General features: G+C 37.5%; 1 protein-coding gene across 15 annotated transcripts in view; it reads right to left on the bottom strand.

Moving 5' to 3' along the window:
• Positions 1–5,788: 5,788 nt before the first annotated feature.
• slo (calcium-activated potassium channel slo) overlaps positions 5,789–17,783 on the bottom strand; it is a 46,949-nt gene continuing 34,954 nt past the window's right edge. For 6 of the 15 annotated variants that reach the window (XM_017165031.3, XM_017165030.3, XM_041774502.2 and 3 more), the window contains exons 16-23: positions 11,585–11,617; positions 11,246–11,435; positions 8,701–8,878; positions 8,130–8,637; positions 7,464–7,600; positions 7,210–7,352; positions 6,867–7,086; positions 5,789–6,613 (exon numbers count right to left, since the gene is read on the bottom strand). In XM_017165031.3, the coding sequence (XP_017020520.1) occupies positions 6,476–6,613; positions 6,867–7,086; positions 7,210–7,352; positions 7,464–7,600; positions 8,130–8,637; positions 8,701–8,878; positions 11,246–11,435; positions 11,585–11,617 (1,547 nt within the window). In that variant the 3' untranslated portion in view covers positions 5,789–6,475. Of the gene's footprint in view, positions 6,614–6,866; positions 7,087–7,209; positions 7,353–7,463; positions 7,601–8,129; positions 8,638–8,700; positions 8,879–10,585; positions 10,652–11,245; positions 11,436–11,584; positions 11,618–12,387; positions 12,463–13,903; positions 13,928–15,357; positions 15,409–16,821; positions 16,894–17,783 lie in introns of all 15 variants that reach the window. The other 9 variants (XM_070286286.1, XM_070286287.1, XM_070286288.1 and 6 more) reach the window with 8 other exon arrangements.

Genomic DNA, 17,783 nt, shown 5'->3' with positions numbered 1-17,783 from the left:
CACTGGCACACAATGGAAGCGCCAAACGAAAGTGTTTTGCCATTGACTGCTCTGTACTACTGTTCTTGGCCAGCGAAAGAAAAAAAGAAAGGAAAAAAAAACAACTTCAGCGACGGCGACTCGGGAAAAACAAAAGACTTAGGCAACGAACTTGTTGTCGCTCGTCAGCAGTCGCTCTTTACCTTAAAAAGCAATGCGGACCAGGCGCACATGAACCAGAGATGGTCCCCAGCTCCAAGCCGATGCCTGCCACCTGTTGCCATTGGTGGCAAACAGGAGCAAAGCCAGCGCGATTGACATTACGACATGTGGCAGGCACAGTGGGCTAACCTGCAGGCCAATGTGCTGGTTTTTAGAACAAAAAGGAGTGGAACTTTAGATAAATTTCATACTTATACAAGAGCGGAATATATTATCATATGTACATATTCGCTATGCTTTAAATAGCTTATTTGTAAATAAGGAGAAGTTGATTATAATTGTTATACCCTTGCTGGTTTACATAATTTCAGTCAAAAGCTTGCAAAGCAGGAATGGAAAGTCATTCCCTACCCTATTAATCACATATATTCTTGATCAGCACTAACAGGCGCATAGAAACGCTGAAATATTTGCATTTTATATCGTTTTGATTGAATTTTTGATTTGATGCCATGGTCCTATGGCAAACTTCAAGGGTATACAAATTTCGGCCTCCCGAAGTTAGTTTCCTTTTTGGTTAATACAAAAGCCACTTAAGTTTTGTTTTTAATAAATTAAAAGTTTTAAAATAATTCAATTTAACTTAATGAAATCAAATTTAAAGATAATATAATTCAAAGATATATAAATAAATTTAAAAAATTTAAATGGCCTTACCTTTCACTGAAAGAACACTATTTTTATACCCCTGAAGGGTATTATAATTTCAGTCAGATGTTTGCAACGCAGTGAAGGAGACGTTTCCGACCCTATAAACCATATATATTCTTGATCAGCATCAACAGCGGAATCTTTCTAGATATGTCAGGAAGAAATCAATTTTTTGGCCATTTTTGCAAAATTTTATAAGGGGTTACATCATTAAAATTTTTGATTTTGATAAAAAATTGAATTCTCAAAATTTTTAAATGAAGTATCCAGATTTATTAACTGTAGAAAATCTTGCACAGAACAGTTTTCCGATTTAAAATTAATGCTTTTTTGGCCGAGTTATGATATTTTTAATTTTAAAAAAATCAAGAAGTTGTTTAATATAAAAAATCAGATTTTATAATACAAAATAATATTTTTCTAAGTCAAGGAATCATTTCCGACCCCAGAAACCATATATATTCTTGATCAGCATTAACATGCGAATCTTTCTAGACATATCCGGAAGAAATCGATTTTTTGGCCAGTTTTGCGAAATTTGATAAGGGGTTACATCATTAAAATTAGCAAAAATGGCCAAAGATTTTGATTTCTTAAAATTTTAAATTTGGTATGCAGTTTTTTTAAATTAATAAAAACTAACACAAACTGCTTTCCGAATCGAAATTAATGCATTTTTGGCTTAGTTATAATATATTTTAATTGTTACCTGCAAGGGTATACAAACTTTGGCTGGCCAAGGTTAGCTTTCTTTCTTGTTCTTAGTAGAATTTAAAAAAAAAACTTAAGAATGTAAATTAATGTAAATAAAAGAAAATAAATCTTGATTACAAAGTTTAAATTGAATGAAAATAAATTATTTGAAATACTAGTTATCAAGATCTAAATATGGGCCACTTGCTCTGGTATTTAAAGAAAACCTGGAATGTTTTTTAAGCGGCATCTTATGCTAATGTGGATCGACCCATGGGCTGTCCTAAAAAACAAAGGCATGCATTTTCCATAGCCCACAGAGAGCCCTTTGAGCCTAAGCTACCTGTTGGCCAGTTATTTTCGCTGTGTAGCCAAGGCCCTTGGATGATAATGAGCCTTGTCTGCTTATGAAACGCTCCCAAGTGTAAGTAATTGGCGGCATTTTATGCAGGTCGCGATGCCCAATTTCTAAACGCAATTGGTCATTGGAATTTTATAGCGCTCGGCCCGGCGCGCCTTATGTGGGTCAATATTATTTTGTCGGCCCAAACTTTTCGGCCATAACTCAAAATTTCACTTTCATAACGCTGCCGAAAATTTCGGCTATAGTTATAGTTTCTATTGTATATTTTTCAGTATTTATATTTTATTTTGAAATATTATTTTTAACAAGGTTTTTTAAACATTAACAACATAATATTATTATTATACCTTTTATTTCATACATTTATCATTTGTTTTCTTTTTCTTTTCGGTTGCGTTTTAGACAAATGTTTAAAATATGCATTTAGCTTTTAATTTGTTATTTAAAATTTTATTTATTTGTTATTTGTTTTGTTGCCCTTTCGGGGCCCGCTTTAGCCTAAACTAATTTGTCATTTTATGCTTTCTGCTCTGATTTCGGTTTATTTTTCGGTTTTTTATTTTACTTTTTTAAATATAAATTAATGATTTTTATCGCTTTACGTTTTTAATTATGTCTACGTTTACGTTTCCCGTTGTGTAAATATATTCATATAAATAGCAAGTAAAAACTAAAAAATGTAACTACAATAATGTCGTCAATAATATATGATTTGCATTTTTTTTTTTGGGCTTGCATAATTTATACAATTTTTTTAGCACACACTATCGGGTGTGTATAGGTGTGCGGGTATCATGTGAAAGTGCTGCGAAATTATAAAAAATATTTTTTCATTTCGTTTTTTATCTTTTTTTTTTTTGTTAATTTTATTTGCTATTTTTGTATATTAATTATGATATCTTGTAATATCTTTATTCCTTAAAAAAATGAACATTTTCTCCTGCTGCTGCCTTAAACCTGTAAAATTATCATATTAGTTTTGTTTTTCTGCTTTTCGTTTTTGGTTTTTTAGCTGCGAACGTTGATTCTATACAAAAAATCTAACTACAGTAAAATGCTGCATAGCTTCACATTTACGAGTATGATAATATATTTATTTTAATATTTTTTTGTGGCTTTTTATTGACGAATTTTCTACAAAAACCTTTGCTCTTACATTTAGTTTATACGGCATTGAGTAGTTTTATGCGACATAATTTAATATATATGTATGGTGTATATATATATATATATATATATATATATCATTGTTTTGCGAACAAAGCTGCTCGTGAATATGGTGGGAAATTGGAGAAGAGTTTTGAAACAAGCGAAGTTATCAAAAAAAAATGGGAAGGGCAGCTTTGTCTGCAGGATTTTCATCTTTTCTATATTTTTGAATACATTTCCTTTTGTCGTTAGTTTCTGTTTTGTGGCTGAGTATGTACTTTACTTGTCGGCTATAGCGTAAACATGATTTTATCAAGTTTCACAACATCGAGAGTTCATTTTGTTCTTGTTGTTGGGGTTCATCGCTGTCGAGTGTGTGAGTGTGTTAGTGGGTGTGTACTAGTATCTGTATTAGTGTGGCTGTGTGTGAGTGTGAGGTGTGAGAGTGGGGGCTTTCTATAAATTTAATAACTAGTTTTATTCATTTAAAAATTATGTTTAACTTTTGGGTTTTCGCTACGCCTCTCGTCTATTTATCGTTATCGATTTCTCGCTTTATTTTAGGATTGCAAATGCGTTTTGTTTGTCGATTTAATTACTATATATAAGTTTATCGTTTATCGTTTACCGTTAACAATATATGAACTTGCTCGTCGCGATATCTAGTCGTCTTATGATTACGCTAAGCTATGCTATGCTCTCGATTCGTTAACATTTACACTTGACTATTTACGTTTACGATTACGTTTACCATTACGTTTACGTTTACCATTAGCTTTAAATTTACTTTTTAATGGAGTTTAAATGTTTCTCACATTGCACGGCTACATACACGTTTACATAAATTTCGAAGGCGCATAATATTCACATATTTTTGTTTTAAATCTTTACGTTGTGGGTAAGCCTAGGCTACACAAAAATCCACTACAAATCAAATATAAGTATATAAAACGAAATGGAAATCCGCTCTTCTTGATTCGCTTTCCCTTATCAACTGTTTATATCTTTGGTTTTTCCTTCATATTAATTTTAAAAGCTCGAATTCGTTTTACTTAAATTTGTTATTCGCTAATCATTTTGTATGTGGAAACAAACAAACTCATTTATCGTTTTTATCGTTCATCGTTTATCGCTTTTTACTCTCATTTAATGCTGTTCTGTGCCATTTTCTTGTAACGCTTTTGGGTTTTCCCATTATCTTGAATGAATGCTGCTGTCTGAATGCCTGCTCCTGGCTGTCTGATCTACATTTAATGTGATTTCTATACGCTTTGGCAGTGTTTATTTATTTGAACAAATTACAAATGTAGGTACCGATAACTCTTGAACAGCAAAACGAAACAGCACGAGATACACGAGTTAAACGAATCAAAGGATAAGGATAACATATATTCGAGATACTTTCTTATCGTATTTACAGGCTATGTACAAAAAACAAAGCGTTCCCTTTTGGCGGCGGTTCGAGCGCAAGTGCGTGAAGGATTTCTAAAAGTTATAGAAGAAGTCGGAGAAGAAGAGTTGAAGAGAGAAACATTACGCGTGTCGCCATTTTTGGTTACCGATTTTGTATCTATCAAAATTTGTTTAGAACACCACAGTTGCTGCTCGTAAATCGCTGGTAAAAAGCGCACACATTCACATACACTAAAAAATATTACTAACTACTCTTGTCATCAGCTTCCCTCGCACTCTATATTCCAGCATAGGTGTGTCGGTCTCGGTGTCCTCTATATATATAATGAGTGGTATAATGACGCTACTTACAGAATTTTCGTCTCACTTTGCATTTAGTTTTTGTTTTTCTTTTTTCTTGTGTGTGTGTAGAGATGCGAATGCAAGAAGTTTTCAATTTAGAATTAGCAAATTTGACGACTTGACTGAGTGTCGAGTTAAAAAGCTGAGATTCCTCTAGTTAAGTGTAATTCTTTGCTTATGCTTGGCTTCACCTTCTTTGTTTTGCTTTGATAAAGGACCAAGTAGAGCTTTGTATTTGCATTTAGGTCTACGAATTAGTTAGCAGATTGTTGGCTTTAAGTGTCGTTAATCGTTAATCGATAATCGATATTTGTGTTTAGTTTACTTTAAAAGTTTAATGATTACAATATGCTCTCTGCTCTATATAAATCGTTTTGCGCTTGCTCAGAATCTTCTAAATGCAGTTTTTGAATTCTTATGCTGGCACAACATTTGCTTATAGCCTCATTGCCATGTATGTATCTTGTATCTTGTAGTTGTCTTTGTATCTGTATCTCGTGTTCAGTATCTGTATCTCACGCAATCTGTTTGGTTTCTTTGTGGTGTTTAAACGTTTAAATTAAGTGTGGAATTGTTGCGTAGTTGTTGCTGTTTGCATCTCAGAGAAAGATTTTGAGACATGAGAGAGTACATAGACCTAGTAGTACTTGGTAGTTTCTTTCGCTCAGTGTGGCTGATTTGATTAGCTTGTTTCCTTGTTTAATGTGTAGCTTACCTCACTAATGGTTCCCAATTGCTTACGTCACACCATTGAGATGGATTTTCGTTTAGAATTCAATTTGTCAATTGGTTCTTATGCAATGATAGCGCCATGAACTGAACTCAAAATGTAAATGTTAATTGTAAAGTGTTAAATGTAAAATGTAAATGTAAGTGAAACGATTCTTAAGAGTAAATGATATCTAACGTAAAATACATACCCATAGAAATAACTAATGATTGTCGCTTGGAGAGAACTAAAGTCGGGGTAGAATCCGAACCAAAAACTCAAATAATAATAGTATTTATTGGGGCACAGAGTCGATTACAAAATAATATGGATAAAGATACGGATAAAGAGAAACAAAAGATACAAGATAACCAATGTAGAGTAAGAGTAAAGGTATACAGAATATAGATAATAATAGATGTTAATTTTCAAGGTTCTAAAAAGGCATACGGAATGATGTGGGAAGCAATCAGTTGGCAGTTGAACGATGGACATCAGGGCTGTGGATCTTGAGGGCCCCGATCTGAGTTAGCTATTTATGTGTGCGGAGACAGGCGGCCCTGCCGTCGACGTTGTTGCTGATGATGCAGTTGCTCTTCTGGCTTGGGGCTGTCTCTTGATTGTTAGTTGGGATGGACACAAAACACCGGGCCGCATGCCTTCACACACATAAAAGGGCAGAGCAACGCATTGGATGGCACCCAGGATTTTCTGGTATTCGGTTTTTTCTAACTAGTCAATAACAATCGCTTTTGATTTCAATTTCTTTCTGCTTGTACATAGTACATACAAATATGTCTTTTTTCCTATCTTTTTTTCGGTAAATCTTAGGCCAATATGGTTAGGTAGTAGTTAGGTAGGTGCCCCCAATGCGCTGCTCTGCATCCGATTAGCTTCTCCATCGTTCAAATGTACGAATAAGGACCATCAGTTAAGGCGCTACACAGTAACAATCAAGAGTTATCATCCTTGTTTGAGCCGCCCCCGCCGACCCCGGAGCCCTGTGTGTTGGTGCCGCGTCCGCCGGACGGTGCTCGTACCGCTGGCGGCTTGTACTCCAGGCCCGGATCGAATTGCATTAAAACGAATACCTGGAAAGGGGTTTTAAATTAATATTTTTAGATTTAAAAAGTAAAGGTAAAGAAAGGTTTTTGGATCATAAAATTATTATTATCGAAAATATATTTTTCTGACTGTAATTACAGATTTTCAAAGCTAATAAAACACACCAATGTCAAAGGGTTTTATACATTTTTAAATCAATTATTGATAATATCTTTTAAGTATTAATAGTTCATGAATGTCCTACATCTATAATATTCCTACATATGCAGTAAAGCTCACCTGATCTGTTGGCAGTAGTGAAAAGTCATCGGGTGGGTTGGTTATTACATAGCGTTTGCTGCTCGCATCACAGCTGGAGCTGGTGTCCCTGAACCGATAAAGCCCGATGCACAGCATTCCGTAAGACTTGAGGGCAGCCACGAAGAGATCTCCGTACTTGCCGCACTCCCCGAATTGAGCCAAGGGACCGTCGTAAAGCGAGATTTGACCCACTCGACATCTAAAGGGAAAATGCATAAAATGTTAGTTAATACATAACAATCTTAAAATAAAACTATCATAATAAAACCCAGGAAATTCTAAATTAAATATTTATTATTATTCTAAATGTTATGTTATTTACCTGTCCCGATTGCTCAGACTCTCCACTGTGCTGTAGCCTCCCCGGAGGCCAGCTCCCTCGGCCAGAATCAGTTCCAGCTCGGGCGTGGCGCCGCCCGTTATCAGTGAGCGGATCAGCGTTAAGGCGTTTTGATTGAAGTATGTCTGTCCGGGGCAATAAATCATAAGTCATTAAGTATTTATAAAGCTTTAGTTAGACAAGACAAGTCCCAGAAGACTTGAGAAACCACTTTGGGCATCAAAGCGAGACATTACCGTGGACATCAGCGAGTCTAACACACTCACAGCGAAGGCTGTGCCGCAGGCGAATGGCTGCGTCAGATATAGTTCTGTATCTGGATCATCATCGTCGTCTTGATCGAGAAACTGCACGTTACTATCATTGACCAGTTCTTTAAACGACAACCAACATGTGAGAGCAATTAGTAGAGCGCACACTTGAACCGCTTTCGAGGGAGGCGGGTGAGGCTGGCCAGGAAAATCTTTGCTTAAATTCCTTCTAAGCTACTCTCTAGCAAAGGCTATATTCTAAAATAATGTATCCTTCTGAAACACTTATTTCTAAATTTAATTTCCGAAGCCATTTTTTTTAGAATCCCTTTTCTAAAATCATAATTATAGAAACCTCTCTCTGAAACCCTTATTCTGAAGCCTTTATATTCGAGTTCTTATTCTGGAGACCTTTTCTTGGATCCATATCCTGATATTCTTTCTCTAAAGTCTAAGTTTGTTAAAGAAGATTTCTATTTTGTTAGAAATTCCCTTTCTATTGAACTGAATCTAGATGCAGAAACCCCCATTTAAGGACTCATTTCAGTAAGTATCTTCTGCAGAAACCCCAATCTCATACCTCAACCTGGCCAGCCTCACGATTCGTTCGGTCGTTCGCAAACTCGGCCAACTTAGTGCGATGCAGTTTACCTGTTATCATGGGCACATTGGCGCCATAGACTGAGCCTCGCCGCTGCAGCACAATGGGGCTGCCGGCGGTGGCGCTCAGGTTGTCGAACTCCGGGCCGCGCTGGCTTAGCACGCCGATCGTGTCGTCGAAGGTCATCGCCTTGATGTTCAGCGAGGCGAGAATCGCCTCCTTGTCGGCCAGCGTGGGATCGTCGTTGCTAGGAACTTTGGCCGACAGGATGCAGCACATATCACACAGATTGACATTGACCGCCCGCAGGTCGGCGCGACTCAGCGGCGAGCCGTTCAGCACCGAGATCTTGGGCAGGTTCTGCAGCATTTTCCACTCGCGTCGGATATAGTCCACCGAGCCCACGATAACCACATGCTTTAGCTCGTGGTAGTGGAAGTTGGATGCTCGCAGCGGCATAACCAGGTTGCGCAGCCCAATCAGCGGCGAGTCAGGATCGGCGAACAGGCAGACGACCACATGGCCGTTCAGCACGGTCATGGCCGCCTGGTTGCGATCCTGCAGGGAAATACCGATTAATTAAAAAAATCAAAGGTTTAACTTTAGCTCAGCAAACGTTACCAGTATGCAGTCTTCTAAGCTCTTTGCCGGACTCCAGTGGAACATGCCCGTCGAGTCGTACTTCATTTCGGTCTTCTCGAAATCAAAGTCCTTCGACTGGTCGTCCGCAATGCCGGCGGGCAATGAGACGCCTCCGTTTTGATTCTGTGTGCCCGTGCCGGAGCTGCGACTCGTCGGCCTAGATGCAAGTAGATCGATACAGAGAGAGAGAGAAAGGAGAGAGACAGGGTGTTAGCCATCGGCGGTCTGTGCTGGCGACGATCGGGCGATTCGTTCTTAATGGGGTTTACTTCGATTCAACTTTTGACTTGCATATGCTGATTATCAACCAATTCAAAAAAACAAACGCTACATCCAAATGCAAAGTGTTCATCGGAAACGCTACGAGTACGTGTTTCGTTCAAAAATGATGTGAGAAATACTTCAATACGAGTACGAGTACTTGGAGCATATTGAATTTAAAATATGTGATCTCAATACGATAGTAAAATATAGTTTAAGAGAGTTTACGTTTACAAAGATAAATACACGAAATAGTAAGAGTGGAAAGAATAGAGTAAGAGTCAGAGATACAGATAGAGAGAAGGTCATGTGCTAATAACAAAAGTCTCGAAATGAAGGCGAACAACAAATTTGTTGAGTAAAAAACTGAAACTGAAACTGTCACTACGCAAAATGCTCGTTCTGCCGTCCGGCGGTGCTGAGGGGTGGATCGAAATAATATACTAAAAGTGTTGCCGGGCTATCTCCCTCCAGGTGTTCTATTGTGTTTCAGGTGCTCGCATGCGAGAGAGAGACGCCACAGATGACCGAACCATCACCCTCCATATCCGCCGGATACGTCAGTTTTTATCTACAAAGTACTTAATTCAGTTTTTTGGTGTAATTTATAAGAAGAAGTAAAATATACATATGGTACACGGGTGCAAGTTTTGACACAGAGATGAACACAAAAGAACACACACGCACACAACAATTATATTTGCAATTCAAGTTGAAATGATCCAGAGAAAGATATAGTAGATAGATAGAGAGAATGCAGGATAAAGAGATGGGCGATTATTGAGCTTAAAAGTATGTATGCTTCTGGGGGTCTAAGACCAATAAATTAATAATTCAAAAGTAACTTGAGCAGGTCTTAGACCTGCTAAAAAGTAGGCTATACTTTTAGGTTTATATATCTTTACAAAAATTGAAGCAGGAATTGTAGTTCCTGTTTAAAATCAAAAGGTTAAATCATCTTTATCTTGAAAAGATGAGCAAAAACTAGTTTAGGCAAATAATTCAGAAAATAAGATCATTTCTAGGCAGACCTTTTGAAAGCTGGCGTTTTTTTCTTTTATATAAATAATTCACATATGAATATTTAGTTTAAAGTTAGTAAAGTTTAAGTAATTAGTTAGCTAGAGGCGCGCACACACACACTGCTGTCGAGTGGAGAGCTCAGATGTTAGTAGACAGAGAATGATTGATGAATGCGATTAGTTATGCTGGGGTTAGTTTATAGTTTATAGGATGCGAACTTATCACGGGGCGTACACACACCCATACACACACTCAAACACCTACACATACGCACACAGCACAGGCACAGACACAGATACAGACATAGGTACAGATACAGAAGACAGCGACATGACAAGTAACGCACAGGTTTGGTTAAGATTCGCTTATGGTTTAGTACGCGTATATTGGATGGAATGGCATAGCTTTGATCAATCAATATATCAATATATCAATGTGTGTTAAACAAAATGCGCATAAAATGTAGTTAGATTAAGTATTAACGAATACTAAGGTATAGTTTAAAAAAAGGCTTTTGGCTTCTTTTTTTTATGTTGATAGAGTTTGTAAGTTAAAATTCTAGGAAATTATGGACGCATACATGAGCTTTTTAACTTCGTAAGCAAGTTGATAGCCCGCATAAGGGTTAGCATCATTCTCTGGTGGCCTGAAACAAAATGTTTTTCGTTTTTATACATTTAGACTGGTTAAAAGTAATTAGTTGGTTTTGGTATTTGTTTTTGTTGTCATTTCTTGAGTTTCGAGTTTTGAGTTTCGAGTTGGTGAGTAGGTGAGTGAGACAGTTAGTTGAGGTGTTGGGATTAGTTGGTTAAAGAGCATTTACATGGGCGCCAGGATGGCGGAAGAAGGTCTTCCTGGACATCCCAGTCCCTTATCGTTCATCATTGTTCATTGTTCATTGTTCATTGTTCACTGTGTGTTGTGTGTAAGGTAAAAACTTAACTTAAATTAACTTAATTCAAGTGTGTGTTTATCGGTTTGCTGTTGGCTGTAACTTTGTTCAAAAAGGCAACGGAAAAGTGGAAAATCATACTTGATGCAGCTGGTAGACCTAAGAAGTGTTGTATTCATTGAGTTTTCTTTGCTCTTGCTCGATTACCGACTTTGCTTTGCTATTTCGTAACTGAACAGAGTGCCGTTTTAATGTGATCAACATCTATATGGTAATAGATCCTTCTCATGTTGTTTTTTCCTCCCCTCCCCTTATGTACAGCTCCCCGCCATTTGTACTTGTACTCACCTGTTGTATTGCGATGGCGATATCACCTGGCCCTCCACCTGCCTGCTCACGTTCACCGTGGGCTTCACCTTGTTCACCTGCTTGCCCGCCGCAGCGGCAGCGGCGGCAGCTGCCGCAGTGTTGTTCATGTGATGCATGGCACCTGTACCGTTGCCAGTGCCATTCGGACGGCGCACATTGCGATTGAGTACTGTAAGGAGAGGTAAGGGGAAAAACAGGGAGTTTAAATTTAAAGTACTTGCACCTCAAGGAAAAATCTAATAAGAATTATAATTAATTCCACTTTACGACACTTAACCTTAAGTCTAAGGATTATTCGGGGTTAATTTCTAAACTTACGATTCGTATCTTCTCTGTCACGTGTGATATCACCTGTGGCAGGACGATGGACGATGTAGCAGCGGCAGTAACAGGTAGCAACATTCGCGGAAGCGTTTCGGCGGCAGTCGAAGAGATCAGAGAACAAGAGCAGAGGTCATTCGATTAGTAAGTTGGCCCGGCCTGGACGCGCTGGTCAGAGTGTGAAGAGATACTCATTTTGGCTTTAAGTATTAGTCAAAGTTAATCAAGAAAGGTATTTTTGAGCCGCGTGTTGCATGTTGCATTTGGTTTGGTTTAGTTCTGGATATTGTGGCATCTCGTGTGTGTGACTTGCGACAGTAATAAATAAATAGTTTTTGTTGGTAACAAGCAGATCGGTTATGCAATTAAAAATGAAGGGCACACGGGGTGCTGTGTACAAATAAGTATGGTAAGTAAAGAATGCTTTAGATAGACATCAATATGGGTTCGATTAGGTTATAGGAGATATATAGCAGTTCCTTAGATAGGTTACATTAACGAGTTACATTAGCAGAGAAACGAGTTCTGTTCAAGAATCAACGCAAAAACAGAGTTATGCAAACGAATAGCTAAACAGTTATCATATTTTATCGACTGGATTGGATACTTTTTACGTTGACAACTGAGGGAAAAAGCAAACCAAGGCAAAATGAAACTAAATCGATTGAATAATGTACGAGTGGGTGTGGGTCGGGTTCGACCTATCAACGACCTGTCATCTGGCGTTCAAAAAACCCTTTCTGAGCTTCTGACTGATACTGATAATTGCAAGTGAGTGGCACGATTGGAGGAGACTTTACCCGAGACAGATCCACGCACATGCACCCGCTTGGGTAGCTCTGGAGGCGTAAATGTGGGTGCAGGATGGTGTTCATCTGTAAAATATTTGGTTCGTTATCGCACGGCTCGGTAAATCAGATTCGTTGTGTATGCATTTCTTGTGTTATTTATATGGTCAAGCTTTTTTTTTTTATGTGAAGCTCATAATTGCTTTTGAATATACAACAAATTCTTTTGTTTTTGGTTCTGTTTTCTTTTTTTTTAAGGGGGATTTGTGTTTGGTTTTTGTAATAACTGAAGCGGTAAGAGTTTTGGTTTGTTTGTAAATTAAACACGAGAAATTCGAGAGGAAATCATAGATAAATTAGTCTGACTCTTGGGGAAACCCAGGAAAACCTGACGATAAATCAAACCAAATCAAAACGGAAACTGAAACTGAACGAAAAGTGTTCAAGATGGTCGGGGGATGGTTTTCGGGATTCATTTTAGGGTATTTGCTTTATAGATTAATATCGGAGAAAAACATGCAAATAAATATGAGTTGGAACAGAACTTGTGATGGTTATTATACATATTATACATACAATACAATAAAATATTGGTACAAACAAGGCTAGGCAAGCATTTGGTGTGGGTATCGGTATCGGGTTATACAAACCAAATCGGTTAAAGCTTGAAGCATTATTTAAGCAACACGCTGACTAGGTGCGGATTACAAGCTGAGTAGCAACAGATTATTCAACACATATTCGTTTAGCTGTTTGGCTTAGGCTCGATCTGGATGTCAGTATCCGATTATTGAAGCATTTAATACTTAGACTGCTAGGACTGCTCTAACACCCACTTAAGAGGAACACTTTTCAAACACGATCGCTCCAACTACTAGTTGCATCTATCTAAGGTCAGCCCCACGTTCTGAGCTTAACGAATTGTTTATTTGTTTCAGCAATTTAACTGCGTGGAATTTGGAATTTATATTTCTCTGATCTCCGGTAGCTAATCTAATCCCTTCCCCCATTTCTATGATCTGTGATCTATGGTGCAGTGCGCGGGGAAGGAGGGCTATCTGCTTGATTGCCGCTTTGTTTACATATATTATTTTTCTTTGTAATTTTTCAAGTGAGATTAATTGTGGCTCTAATCGTTGGCTTCAGTTGCTTTGCTTTCTCAAGTCATTTGCATTTATATTCATGTTTGGTTTATGTATATTTATGGTAAAACAATAACTTATATGATAATTTAAGTCTAATTTCACGGGGATCTCCCTTCGGAGGGAGCCACAAAATAAAAACGGAATGGAGGTACAGTACTAATCACGGGAACGGAAAAAAACAAAACGTGCACTGGCACACCGTAGAATGAAGGTATGGAAGGAATTTCTCAAAGAACTTTTCTAATAAATGGTAAAATAATAACGAAATGTCTTTAGACGTACGAGTACGAGTACAAATGCGATTTAGATATAGTAGGAGGAGGGTTTTGATCGGGCGGTTTTTTTTTAATGGTTATACAACAGTTTGAGTTAGTTTGACTTACTTGACAACGAGTATTCATCGTCTTCTACACACACACACAGAGACATAAATATAGGAGTATTGTAGTTGTTGTAGTTGATAGGGAGTTCGGGGGGAGTACAATAGAAAGATGATAGGTTTACAAATTTGAAATATATATTATACGAGTACGAGTAGAAAGGAACATGGAACATGGCTCCGGGCGCAGAAGAACGAGTTTATATATATTTTACAGAAATATGTGGTTGTAGTATATAGTGTCTTTGGTTCAGATTCTGAACCTTTGGTGTGTCGTGTTTTTTGAAGTGTGTATTTGTGTGTGGGGTATATCATATAGAAAGAGTATTTGAAGTATTTGTCTAAGATACATGGTTGATTTTGTAGAAGTATCACGAATAAACGATACGATACGATTTTGATACTATACGACATGGTACGATGCGATATACGATAGTTAAACGATAGATACGGTACGGTACAATACAATATATGTAGTTAACGTTTGTACAAAAGATACTTTACGAGATACGAGTACGAGTACGATAGGTATGTAGAGTATGAGTTATTGACACACACCGACTCGGCGACGTGTGGGTGCTACATGTAGTAACGAGTACATACGAAATCGAGCGAGTGAATGCTTTCTGAATATATAGTATTCGGATATTTGATAGTTCGAATTGTAGTTCGACTCATAACGAAGTTCGGTTAGCTCTTGACTTTACTACACACTCACACGCACACTAAGTTTTAAGTTGGTTACGAAAAAGTATACAATTACTATAGAACGAACGAGTAGAAACGTAACATGTATGTGTATGTGTTACTGTGTGTGTGTTTGTGTGTGCGGTGGGGTTTTGGGCTGGGGTCAGGTCAGGGGTCAGAGGTCGGGGTTCAGGGGCTGTGTGTGTTGTTGTGTGGCTGTTTCTGTGGACTGACAAAGATTGATTGACTTTCGATTGTTTTGGCTGCCTGATTGATTGGCTTGGCTTTCGATTGGTTTTTTGGCTGAATTGCGAATGCAGCTGAACAATAGCAATTAGAGTTAGTTGAATAGTTAGTTTGGCGTTTATAAACGGTTATAAGAGCGTTTTTACTTGGTTAGCGAGAGTCTCTAGGGCAGATGTAATGGTAAATTTTGGTTTGCCAATTGGAAATCACCATCAGGGAAGCTGCAGGAAATTCCTAGAGATTTCAGTGATAGGCAATGATATTTAAAAAAATATACAGCATAATTTTCGGCCACTCTTAAGGCGATTTCAAATCTCTAACAATTTCTGCAGCAACCCTAAAGCCTGGGTTTTTGTGGTCTTTTCATGGAATGTATGTTCGTATGCTTATTGGGTTACAGTAGTAGTAGTGGTAGAAGTAGTAGTATTTGTAGGAGACAGAGACAGGAGATAGAGATAGAGAGATAGGAGATAGATAGAGAGAGAGAGAGAGAGAGTGAGAGAGAGTAGAGTAAGTTATACGTACTTGCACGCCCAACCATTTGTACGGCTCGGACGCCTTTCCGGAAGGTGGCCACTGTTTTTGTTTCATGAAAACAGAATTTTATAGGATTCGTGTGAATAGGTAAATGATGGCAAGGTAATGATTGTTGATTTCAATATAATTCTCTTCATCTTCTTCTCGCAATCTTCGTCTGCTTATTATCATTGAAACATCATTCAACAAATGATGAGAATATAAAGTAAAAGGAACTAAAGTACGCTATAATGGAAATCATAAGTAAATCGCACGGCACACGTTGTACTTGAACTTTCGATAAACATATGCAGATATATTCATATGTGGTATGTAGTTTATGATTATAAATAGATATATGCAATGTATACTGAGAATATATACTAAGTATATGCTTCTGCTTATGACATTATGCGCGCATCGGGCGAACCAAACCAGAAATCGTTGAAAGACTAATTTAGTTCTATGTAGTATATATATTAAGTATGTTATATTTATACTGAATACGATATAGAGAGAACGATATAGTGGCGATAGCAGGAGCAGAAGTACAAACTGAACTGAGTTTTTAACTGAAACTGAAACGGATTTTATCGCAGTTAAATTTTATCCTTTTCCCAACGGTTCCCTTGATCCCTTTAGTTTACCCACAAACCCCAATAATATTATTTTCCCTGCTTCCCAGCTTTGGGGCGGGGCTCTCGGTTCTTGGCAGGGTTATTTGGCATTTAGCAGCTAGGAGCTTTTCATGGTTTTTAGCATTAACTAAGGCACACAACGGCTGACAGATGTACATACATCATTTTAGTAATTTTGATTTAGTTTCCACGTTCAATTAGTTAATTAGAAATGAGCTATATTTTTTATGACAATTTGGCAAGCCAAATCTTGAAAAACGATAGCCAAAGGTCCCTAAGGTTATATATTTTATTTTATATGTCATAAGGAAGATGTTACAAAAAATGTATATAATTTAGGGATATCTTTAGGCAACATTTCTAAAGATTTTAAATGTGTAATACCAAAAAAAAAAAAATACTATGGCGACGTATGTCACTATAGCCAATATATATTTTTAAAAATCTGTCTAGAAATATATAATAAATTAGTTAGAGGAAAAATATGATAGAAAAGGACTCTCCAATTGATTATAACATACATTTAGACAATATTTTAAGTTAGTTTAAAACCACAGCAATTTCTGTGGCATTCCTTATTGAATGTTCTTTTGAATTATTAAAACTCAACGGACATTTTTTTGGATAGACTGATCAAATTAGAGTAGCTTAAAGATTGCCTTGGCCATCGCTCCTTGAATTTAGGTTTAGGATTAGGTTAGGATTAGCAGCAACGAATAAGTCTTATGGCTGGGTATAATATAATTCGATATTAATATTTTTGGATAGAGCGCCGCAAATCGCAAATTATTATTATTTTTTGGTTTCGTTTGTGGAAATGGTTTTGAAAGCGTACCCTCCATTGTATTCATCACCGACGTGATGCCTTGGTTGACCATGCCCGTCTGCATCATAATCATGCCCACATCTGCAAGATCGGTATTCATGTAGACACTCGCACAGGCACACACATAAATGCATTTATATATATATAGTTTAGATATCGATATAACACAGGATCGGGAGTGGTTCACAAACTTAAGCTCTAGGCACTACGAAATGCGAACTGCGATTTCAGATTTTTTTTATCAGCTGCCAGATGGATCCCGTTCCGCCGCTTCAAAGCCATAACGCAGGCAACGCAAACTCGGCAAACTTACTAACTACTTGAGAACATTTGCAGCTAAAATGGGTGTTTACAGATTAAGATTCAGATCACAGAGTATAAGTAGAGTTGTTTAGGTGTTACGCTACATAGAAACCAAATACATAAAACGTTAGTTATTCCCCGGCAACGCTTCTGCCAGTGGCCTGCTCTAAGGTTATTTACACTCTCTGCTGCAGCTACTCTCGATTATATACAATTCGCATTAAATATTAAGTACAGTATAGTAGATAAATATAAGTAGAGAGAGATCTGGTGAGTGAGGTGGTGAGTGCCACGCCAAGAACACAAATCAAAGGAGAGTGTGTTGTAAGAGGGATTCGTGAGGGCGGCGCAGCATTTCAGTAACTTAGGTCTACCGTTAAGTATTTAAACGTAATTTAATCATAGGTATTAGGAAGAGTATTAAAATTAGAGCTGGATGCTGCAAAAGTGAGTCAAAATTGATCGAAAAGAGAGTATATTTTTTCGTATAAAACATTTGTCGGTATGGTGATGGTGTGATATAAATGTAAACTGATTCTTGTGCTCATTTCCATGCACTTATTTTGTTCAGGTATTATTCTCAACACATAAGTATAAAGTACAAAGATTAAGAGGGAGTTACAGAGACAGACAGAGAGAGAGATAGATATAGAGAGAGAGAGAGCAAG

Source organism: Drosophila kikkawai, chromosome 3R, assembly GCF_030179895.1.
Source record: "Drosophila kikkawai strain 14028-0561.14 chromosome 3R, DkikHiC1v2, whole genome shotgun sequence".
Classification (NCBI taxonomy): Eukaryota; Metazoa; Arthropoda; class Insecta; order Diptera; family Drosophilidae; genus Drosophila; species Drosophila kikkawai.
Note: the sequence above shows the minus strand (reverse complement) of the source record. Positions and strands in the feature narration are given on the sequence as shown.